At 35.7% G+C, this 11,382-nt stretch overlaps 1 protein-coding gene across 1 annotated transcript; it reads left to right on the forward strand.

Annotated features, from left to right (window-relative positions):
• The first annotated feature begins 12 nt into the window (after nucleotides 1-12).
• LOC132723683 (uncharacterized) lies at nucleotides 13-11,123 on the forward strand. Its single transcript, XM_060708448.1, has 5 exons — nucleotides 13-166; nucleotides 924-1,039; nucleotides 1,313-1,472; nucleotides 2,479-2,859; nucleotides 3,186-11,123. The coding sequence occupies exons 2-5, from the start codon at nucleotides 929-931 to the stop codon at nucleotides 10,808-10,810; spliced, it is 8,277 nt and encodes a 2,758-aa protein (XP_060564431.1). The 5' UTR covers nucleotides 13-166; nucleotides 924-928; the 3' UTR covers nucleotides 10,811-11,123.
• The last annotated feature ends 259 nt before the right edge of the window (nucleotides 11,124-11,382 follow it).

Consider the following 11,382-nt stretch of genomic DNA (forward strand, 5'->3'; position numbering starts at 1 on the left):
TGCCATGAACTCGACGAAGTTCGGAAGCCGAGTACAATCTCATTAAAATTATCAATTTCCGCTGAAAAAGCATACGAGAACAAGGCATTTAATTGATGCAATTTCAGGACAAATTACAGACAGATTGCGTCTTATAATGAAGTTATTACGTAGAAAATAATAGTTGGTATGTCCTGCAATCCATTTATAGTTGCATCTTCCATTTTTAAATACAAAAATCGAGTTTGCATTTCACAGCAGATTAGCGAGATAATGATTAAGTTGATATATATTCGGATAAGTGTTAAAATTCGTATAACACCAGTCAATTTGTTTCATAGCTTACATATTTTTAATGTAATCAGTTATACACCACTCATTTGTAATTGTAGCCCTTACACCTGGTTCAACAGAATGAGAGAGAACTCAGAATTTGAATATTTTAGAACTTGACATTAATTCTCTAGTCTACTTTGCAATGATATAATATCATACATAGTGGTTTAAAGTATTGGTTTCAGCAGATGTAATTGAGCTGGGCAAATAGAGTAAGAATAATATGAAATGATGTGCTACCAATGATGTGGAATGTAAATGAATCAGTGGGGTTCAACCTGTCATCGAAGTGTTCTGAGTGTTTCTGATTCCAAATATATTGTCTGCCATTTTTGTTTATCTCTAATCAAAGCTGTTGTTTTTACCTTATTAAAAACTCTAATTGGAGCTGTTGTTTTTGCCTTATTATTTTATTTACCTGTTTATGATTTTTGTGTCTCCTGCAACAGAGTAAAAATGCTACAAAGTAGCTGCAATGTAAATAGGAAACAAACTGTTCTATCACCCTTCAGTACAACTGCTGAATTGACTCTCATTATGTGGATCATGTGATCACTAATCACTTCTGTGTTATCTTTGTATTTAATACTTTATGAATATTGTTTCAGGTAAGATGCAGGTTAACAATGAATACCTGCAGTGCCTTGGGATAGGGCTGCAGGGATTACGAGCCTCTGGACAGTTCTGTGATGCCATGGTCTGTGTTGGAAGCACAAGAATCTTGGTAAGCACCAATAAGTGATTTTTTTCCTGATCTTAACCTTTCTTTTTGATGATATTTATTAGCTAGTGCAGATTTATATACAAGTATTCTACTTTTTATTCTCTTCATTCTAACCAAGCTGATGATTCTTTGCGAGAAATTCTTTTAATAAAGTTTTTCCTTTCCAAAAATGTATTATTGTGAAAATATGATAAATGTTGTTTTCAATGTTGCTACAGGTTTGATATACATTATATTGCTAAATGTAGGTTAAAGTACATGTTAATATTATAGGTTCATAAGGTAGTCCTAAGTGCTGCAAGTAAAACCCTCCATGATCTAGCTCTGGAGTTTGACATGACACCCCATCGAGAAAGAGATCAACTAGAGATAATTATTCCACCAGATGTCAGTCTATATGCTGTCAACATGTTCATTAATTTCCTTTATACAGGTAATCAACTGTTTTCAAATTTGAATTATGCTGTAATAAGTTGTACATTAGCAAATCAATCAAGTGTTTAAGTGTTTAAATTCATTTTAAACCAAAGCAAGATTTTAAGCTATATTGGGGATGACATGCATGACCTGTAGATTCATTTTTATTTAACATAAAAAGTATTCATTTGAAACTTATCACATGTCTTTTGGGTGATGATTGTATGTCAGTGATCAAGACTCATTACTCTAGCTTGGATTTTAAAGCATTGTTCCCCTTTGTGAACTGGCAAATTAACCTCAAGGTTAATTTTCATATTATTTCATTTTTTATATATGTTACTTGACATTGATTAAAAGGAAATAAAAAAAACTTCATAATAAGATTGAATTTTTATAGGCCGTTTGAAAATGGGTCATATTATAGTTTCCACCATGGAGGGCGATTGTGGCTGACCGGGCGGCATCCAAATTTTGTACGGAGCTGATCTCCTACACCCATGGAGGAATTTTAATGAAACTTCATAGAAATGTTCACCACTATGACAAGCTGTGTCGCGCACATGAATCAGGCCTCTAGGTAATAGGTCAAGGTCACACTAAGAGGTCATTGAAAAAAGTCTGTTCACATGCATAGAGGGATTTCAATATAACTTGGGACAAATGTTCACTATTGTGAGGTGGAGTGTCAAGCGCAAAATTTAAGTCCGTCCCTGTGACTAAGGTCAAGGTCACACATGGGTCAAATTTCAGATAAAAAAATCACTTGAGATGATAATATATCCAGATATTGCCCAGAGCATATATCCTATATGCGTATCTATAATGCCCATATCTCTGTCAAAAGCTTCTGTGACGGGCGTATATTGCGACAATTTTGCCCTTGTTTAATCATTGTCTAAACTGGCCATGTTAATTTAAGGCAAAGCTCTGAAAGTTGCTTTATACTATGTCAAAACTTAGCAAGTTGGTACATGTAAACAGTAAGTGTGAATGAAGACTAACATGCTTATTTGTTACAGGTCAGTTGGAATTGAACTGCCGTGTTGTCGGCCATATTGAAAGATTGGCAAGTTTGTTTGGAGTTACACAGCTGCTTATTCAGTGTCAGGAATACATTCAGAAAAATGCCCCACCAGATAGTCAAAACCTGAATCTCAGACCAGAGAATCAAATTGAACCAGATTCTAGCATAAATGGAATTCATACTGCAGTAGGACGAGATGAGCGCTTGATTAATACACCTGATGACAACAGTCAGGATTCTAATCTTAGCAGAAGTAACTCTGTGTGTTCAGCAGTCAGTGGTGACCTAAGCAATTGCTCTATTGGAGTTGTTGTCAAGACGGAACCATTACACCTTGCATCATATGAAAAAGCTCAAAGCAGACATTCCTCTTTGGGTAAGTGTCATACTTAAAAATATTCAGCAATCATTGCCATGATGGTTTAAATTCACATCTCAATAACATTTAAACTAGTAAGATGATTTATGATGCATATTGCACAATTCTCATTTTATGTGATTAGATAAAACTCTTGTAGTATTTGACATGAGTAAAACAATTCAAGGTTTGACAGTCTTATTCTAAGTTAGATCTTAAAATTTAATTTCAGAACAGATTATAAAATTTTCCAACATGCATTGAAATTCCTTTAGGAGGTTTACATAATACATTGTCGGAGACTTTGTTTTCATATGTACATGTATTTATATTGTATGTTACAGGAACTCGAACAAGCAGTCGATCCAGCTTTAGCAGTGTGTCCCTTCCAGAAAATCTAAAAGATGGTACCCAGTCGGGACAAAATGAAACTTCCATGAGTATGTTAGAAAAGTTGATGAGCCCAATTGTAAATCTCACTAAACTACCATCAAACATTACACCAGAAACTGTTGTTATGGTTAGTGATGATGAAAATGAAGATGCTATAAATAATGATAGATCTGTACACAAAAGTCCTGCTCATTATAGCTTAGAAGAGAAAGAAGCAATTGCTATAGAAGCAAAGAGATATGGTACAACACAAGTTGCAAACAATAGAAACATTCCATTACCTGATATTCTCAGTTGGATGACACTGTTTGGTTTACGACATCCTGGTAGCCAGAGGCTTGGAAAACATGGAAAACAGGTTAACCACGATGCTGATCTATCACTTGTTCGTTGGATTGTTCAACAACAGGAGATGAATGGATGTGTTGATTTAAATAGTATGAAACAATATGCTCTCACTGTACACCAACAAACTAATCCAAAGTTTTGTGCTTCTAAAACATGGCTTGGAAACTTTTTACAAAGGAACATGTCTGTGCTCCAAGGCACAAAGTTTGTCCAGGGAGATAAAGGTGATGAATTGGACATTTATGGAAATTCCAAAATAGCGGGAATTACAGTGAAACAGGAAGTGTTTGATGGTGAAAGCAAAGGAAGTCATTCTGGTGAAACTGTTCTTGAGACATTAGGGGAACATACTGTTTTAGAGGATGTTCCACTAAATGAACAACTATTCTTGAATCAAGCTGTTGAAGCCGGTTTCAGCGCAGTTGATGATAATGAAGATGACAATATTGAAGATGATAGCTTTTGTAATGAAGAGAGTCTTCATGATTACACAAGTGTGAGTTTTGATAAAACACCAGAAAACAACAGTCCAAATTTAGAAATGATAAAGACCCCATTTGGTAAGAGACCAATTATTATTGGGCAGTCTAAAGCTTTTGATGCCAAATCTGAAAGAAAGATTGTTCAGTGGGTTTTAGAAAGGCAAGCTAGAGATGGATATGTGTTCACAGATGATTTTAAAAACTATGCTAGGTCTCTTTATATTGGTTCCAAGGTGTTTGGTGCTACTCAAGCATGGATGAAAAAATTCTTACGGAGAAATCGAGCTTTGAAAAATGTAAAATTTTGTTCTAAGTTTAAAAATGTGTATTCTACAGAAGACAAAGTAAACTGTGTAGCTATGGCTAAGAAATATGGGGTTTCATATGCAGCAAAGCATACAGGAATAAACCAGAAAGTAATTCATTGTTGGAAGCTGGCTTTTGATAAAGGGATGTTGAATGTTGATCAATCAGCATTAATGAAAATAGAAGCACTGTGTTCAAGTTTTCCTTCCCAAGCATTATCTCAAAGCAGTGAAACTGCTTCTACCTCAGGTACAAATTTAGGTAGTTATAGCCCTGCAGACCAAGCAGCTCGCGGCATTGTACCAGCATTTGAACAGAAGATAGTGCAAGAAATAAAGGAATTTCAGCAACGTGAGGGAAGTATTAATTATAATGACATCAGCAAAATCAGCCAAATGAATTACAAGGAAACCAGACCAAACTTCAAAGCCAGTTATAACTGGGTTAAATCATTTTTAGACAGACACAAAGAATCTCTAGCAGATATAGAGCTTGAAAATGTTAGTAAAGTGTTTATTGAAAATGATTCTTCAGCAGAACTGAATGAAAAGGAAGTTGATCAGTTGAATAATCCAAAAATTACTGAAATGGTAGACCAAGCCCTTTTGGCTATTGGAGATCAAAGAAATTGTGACCAGGGATTAGGATTACAGTCCACGAAAGAGAAACGGCCTGTTATTGTAGGACCTTCTGTGATGTTTGATAGAAAATCAGAAAAGAAATTAGTAGATTGGGCACTTGAAAAACAGAAGGCTGACGGTTATGTGTTTACTGATGATTTCAAACTTTTTGCTAAATCAGTGCATACTGGACCAAAGCATTTCTCTGCTTCTTCTGGATGGATGACCCTCTTTCTTCGTAGGCATCGTGTCCTGTCTGGAGTTAATTGGCGCTCCAAGTACAAAAACAATTACACAGAGGAAGAGAAAAGTGCTGCAGTTGCTGCTGCTAAGCGTTTAGGCACAGGGCATGTGGGAAGGCAATTGGGGATTGAACCAAAGCTGATATCAGCATGGAGGTTCAAAATGGAGAAAAATGCACCAAAACAAACTTTCTGGAAAGGAACAAAGATAAAGAAATTTGGAAAAGGTCTGAAACCAAAATTTACACAAATGAAACACACTGCAGCAAGTCTTGTTGGATCTGATGCCTCTAGAGGTATTGTTCCAGAATTTGAACAGAAGATAGTGGATTTAATTTTAGAGGAACATCAGAAAGAAGGGAGTATATCTTATGAGGAAATGAGCAGAATTGCACAATCTGTTTATAAAGAAACTAGACCCACCTTCAAGGCATCTTATGCTTGGATAAGAAACTTCATGAAACGCAATGAGCAAAGTTTACCTGATCTTAACATTGACAATGTGAAAAAAGTTTTCCTTCCTGATGATGATGAAATGGGTGGTGCCAATGAAAATGCTTTTGGAATGACATCAAATGAGACTAATGATTTTAAACTTCAAAAGATTTTCCATAGAAGACCAATTATTGTAGGACAGTCCAGATCTCTTGATACCAAGACTGAAAGAAAACTTGTGCAATGGACAGTTGAACAGCAAGAGAAAAATGGTTACGTCTTTTTAGACCAGTTTAAATCGTTTGCACAATCGCTGTATAAAGGTGAGAAAAAATTTGCTGCAACTCAAGCATGGAGAGTCAAATTCTTAAGAAGAAACCATACTGCTTTGAAAAATGTGAAGTTCCAGTCAAGTTTTAGAAATCAGTACTCCTTACAAGAGAAAAAGGCAATTGTAATGGAAGCCAAAAAGTATGGTGCAGCTCATGTGGCTAAAACCACAGGAATTGAGCATTGCTTAATTAATGCCTGGAGACAAAAGCTAGAGAGAATGGGTGTTATTCCATCAGAAGGTCCAAGTCCAGTTCAGAGTCCAAGTACTTCTAGTGAGAGACCAAATTTTGCATCAAAACTGAAGCAGATAAAAGACACTGTCGGACCGGGATTGTACAGTTACAGAGGTATTGTCCCAGCTTTTGAGAAGAAGATTGTAATAATGATAATGAACAAGATGGATGAAGAGGGAAGTGTGTCATATCAGGATGTTAGTAACTTCTCTCGAGCAGTGTACAAGGAAACACGACCACACTTCAAGGCAAGTTACAACTGGATTAAAGATTTTATCAAGAGACATAAGAAGGAGTTGAGGCATGCTGAGTTTGAGCATTCAAAAAGGATTACACATGACGATCCAGACATGGAAGTTATTATACCAGAGGATCACATTGGTAATGTTGAGCAGTATCTTGATGCTGAAGAAGCTGCTGGCACCTTTGGAACAGATCAGAGTAATTTGGATGTAAAGGAAGATTCAGTTGCATCATGGGAAACACAGTCAGAGATGGATATTGTTATTGATAATCCTGAAGATCCTAATTATGAATCACAGTACAAAAAACAATCAATAAATGTTGCTAAAACACCATCAGAAGATGTAGACATAGGAAAGATTGTGGCAAAAAGGCCTATTATAATTGGTAAAGCAGTTCATTTTAATCGTAAAACTGAAAAGTTGATTGTTGAATGGTTGATGGAAACTCAAAATAGAGAAGGTTTTGTGTTCACTGATGACTTTAGAAGATATGCTAGATCTTTGTATACTGGGCCTCCAGAGAAATTTGGTGCTACAAATGCTTGGATTGCTAAGTTTTTAAGGAGAAATAGACTAGAGGGTAAAATAGAATTTCAGTCTAAGTTGAAGGGCAATAATGTAAAATTTGAAACAAAAATATGTGAACTTATTCAAGAACAACAACAAAAGGAAGGAAGTGTTTCACATGAAGACATTCAAAAGATTACACAGTCTGTTTATAAAGAAACAAGACCAAATTTCAGGGCATGTTATGGATGGATAAAAGATTTCTTGAAAAGAAATCAAGAAAAGCTTGTGGGTGTCGATCTTGAAAATGTGAAGAAGGTTTACATTCCTGATGATGATGAAAAAGATGGTGTTCTCATTCAGAATTATGATCCATCAAAGAGTCTACCTTATTTGGATACATCATCATCAAGCTTAGCTGGCCATGCAGATGAAAGAAGTAATTTAAGTTTTTCTGATGGTCAAAGCCATGATAGCTCCTGGTATGACCTAGAAAGTTCAGTAGATCTTGATATCTCCAGTTCACATATAAACCAATCACCAAGAAGTGTTCTAGATAAATTAGCCAGTCAAAAACGACCAGTAATTATTGGACCACCAAGAGGAATGGACAGTAAAACGGAAAAGAAACTTGTGCATTGGATGCAGGAACAACAAGAAAAAGATGGTTGTGTTTATTTAGATCTCTTCAAACAATATGCCAAATCCATCCACTCTGGACCTAAAAAATTTGCAGCTACTCAAGCATGGATGACCAAATTTAAACAACGTAATCATGATGCATTGAAAAATGTTGTAATAAAGTCAAGGTTTAGAAATGAGTACTCAGTGGAAGAGAAATTGAAAATTGTAGAGCAGGCAAAGAGACTAGGCTGTAACCATGTAGGAAGGCAGCTTGGTATTAATGGAGGTGTAATTTACAGCTGGAAAGTGCAGTTAGAACAGATTGATAAACTAGGCGGTGCAGATGGTGCAGGGTTAAATGACTTTGATTCATCCGAATCTAGTGCAAGAGGTGTTGTTCCAGAGTTTGAAAACAGTATTGTTAGAATGGTTCTTGAAACTCAAAGAGCAAAAGGAAGCGTTACTTATGAAGATGTGAGTGTATGTGCAAGGTCTGTTTATAAGGAAACAAGGCCAAACTTTAAGGCTAGTAACAATTGGGTTATGGACTTTATTCGAAAAAATAAGGAAGACTTTAAAGAAGTGAATTTTGAAAACCAAAGAAAGTTTCATTCAGAAGAGGAAAAATTGCATATTTTATCAGAAGAAAAAAAATATGGAACAGAACATGTAGTGAAGAAAAGGAATATCTCAGCAAGTACTCTTTATCATTGGAAGAGGAACATGCAAGCAAAAGCCATTCCAATACCAAAGTATAAAGCAATTGTAAGTTCAAAGATAAAAAAGAAGTATGCAAGAGGCAAAAATATAAAGACGTATTCTCTGGAAGAGAAAAGAAATATGGTTTCTGTAGCAGAAGCAAATGGTGTGACATATGCTGCTCTTAAACTTGGCATAAGCAGAACCATGTTAGGTAAGTGGATCCGGTACTTCAGGGACCAGGGCGAAAATATTGTAATTAATTTCACCCATTCATCAACCATGAAAAAAGAGCTGGTTCAGAAAGTGGTAGCATGGGTGTTGGAGGAAAATGACAAATTGGGTATTGTTTTGACAAGCAGAATAATTGAATATGCCAAAAAGGTGTTTGAAGAGGCATACACTGGGTATAATGCTACGCAGAACTGGTTGGAAGGTTTTCTTGCTCAGCATTCAGAGAAATTTGAGAAAGTGAGGTTTAGAGATGCAGGTGATAGAGACATGGACTTTTCTGATGAAATTAAATTGAAATTATCTAGATTTGCAGAGAAACATGGTGCAATTGAAACAGCAGAACTGACTGGATTACAACCAAAGATTATCTATCACTGGAGAAGGAACATGAAATTGAAAGGACATGCTTTAGCTGTTGATACACCAAATATAAGTGAAGCTGCAGCTAAAATTAAAGTAGAAAATTCTGATACTTCAACAGAGCCAAAGAGTCTCATGCAACAAAAACTTGATAGAACTGCTGCAAAGTACAACATTAATGAAAGGAAGGCTGTTGTTTCAGAGGCAAGTGTTAATGGCGTGTCGGCTACTGCCTCTAAACACAAGTTACCACTGCCACTTATGCTGAAATGGATGAAAATGTACTTAGATGGGGATGATACTGGAAGTGGATCGGTTTCTAGATCAGCCAGTGTTTCCAGTGAAGAGAAAATTCAAGACCGTACTTCTCAAGATAAATTGAAAGTGAGACTGCCGAGCATAGAGAAAGCATGTAAATCATCTGAAATGTCCAAAAAGTATTCCAAAGAGTATAAGAAAAGAATAGTAGAGGAAGCAAGGAGGGTTGGTGTTAAGCAGGTGTGTGACAGGGAAGGCCTTGGTAATTCAACAGTTTACTACTGGATGAAAGATGAGAGAGAGCATAGTGTAGACAGTTCTAGAGATTCAATGGAAAAATCTAATTCAAGTGCTCGATCAAGTTTAGACAAGGAACCATCTACTCCTGTTCTTTTAAAAGATATTAAAAAGGAACCTGGTTTACTAGACACATCAAATTCCAGTGGTACAGATAGTCCTTCAAGATATTCATATGTGCAACAGCAAGTTAAAGTAGTTAGAAAATACACAGAGCAACAGAAACTTGAAGCAGCTCAGAGAGCATATGAAATTGGACACAAACAAGCTTCTATTGAATTAGATATTCCACTCACTAATGTCAAAAGATGGTTTGATTTCTATAAGAATAGAGTTATTGGACGGACAAAGTCAACTACTGGTACACTAAAAGAAGACAAAAGTGGCTCTTCAGGAGCTGGTGGAATGGATATTAGAAAAAGAAAATTATCGGAGACTAAAACATCACCAAGTACCTCATACAAAAGGTATAAATATACTGATGAAGATAGAATTGCATTTGTTAAAGAAACTGAAATTATTGGTACAACAGCTGTGGCTGCAAAAGCTGGTGTGTCGATGGACCTTGTTTATAGATGGAGGTCAAAGTTTCTAAGAGGAATAAGAGCAGAAAGAGAAGCAGCTGAAAGTGCAAATGATTCTAATGCTAATGACGATGCTGACAGCAAACCTAACTCTCCACAAATGCCAGCTCCTAGAAATACGGCTTTTGACATCGCATCAAAACAAGGCATGACCATTGTGGACAAAGGAAAGTCAAAAAATGATTCACAGTTTGAATACCTTGGATTATCACTTAACAAAAATGTAACTGAGAATTCAGCAGAATCCAGTGATAGTCATCAAGAAATTGACAATGAGGAGGCATGTAGTGATAAACAGTTCAATGAGATAGACTTTGAAACTTATGATTCAGTGAATAGTGGTCATGATTTTAGTGGTGATGCTTATCATGGACATTCAACTGAATTGATTGAAGTAAGTGATGACAGCCCACCAGATGTGCATACAATTGATGATATAGATATAATTGCTGCAGATCAGATAATGGAAATGACTTCTAGATATATGGAGGCAGAAAAAGAGCATGAACTTAATCCATTTGGATTGGAAAAAGAGACAAGAGAAGAAAAGGAAGATCTTAGTAATGACAAAAATTCTCCTCCAGATGTATTGGAAGATGAAGCGGAAATAGAAAAAGACATTTTAAGTGAACCAGATAAAACTCAAAATGAAAAAGAAGGAAAAAGTTCAATTACAGACACAGAAAAAGAAGGCAATTCAAGCGAGGCAGATGTAGGAATGTTTAAGATAGTTGACATTAAAAGTGAAGCTTCCAACAACAAAATATGAGGTTAAACTGAGAAGATAATAGGTCTCTATGAAAGCATGCATTGGACTTTATTTTTGGCTGATTATTGTAACAAAATGATTACTGAAACAATTAATCGTATATTGAAGGAATAGAATGTTAGTATGTGATACTGTAACATTTCCTACAGCATCGTAGCTTATGATTTTTTTTGTAAAACATGATAGACCCTCTAATACATATTTTAGGTTATACCTAGATTTTTTAGACAGAAAGAAATTGTCTTATTCACTTTTTAATATTAACTGGAATGGTTTCGTTTGTCAGGAGACGTAAATAATCAGAGTAATATGGTTTTTAGCTCGACTATTCAAAGAATATGAGAGCTATTGTAGTCGCCCCGGCGTCGGCGTCAGCGTCAGCGTCAGCGTCTGCGTCTGCGTTGGTTAAAGTTTTTTGTAAAGTCAAATATCTCAAATATTGCTTGAGATATTCAATTGAAACTTACAATACTTATTTATAGTAACAAGGTACATCAGATTGACAAGTTGGATAACTCTACCTACAATATTGACAGAATTATGCCCCTTTTTAACTTAGAAATTTTGGTTAA

The sequence above is a fragment of the Ruditapes philippinarum genome, unplaced genomic scaffold, assembly GCF_026571515.1.
Source record: "Ruditapes philippinarum isolate M1 unplaced genomic scaffold, ASM2657151v2 ctg359_1_1_1_1, whole genome shotgun sequence".
Taxonomy (NCBI): domain Eukaryota; kingdom Metazoa; phylum Mollusca; class Bivalvia; order Venerida; family Veneridae; genus Ruditapes; species Ruditapes philippinarum.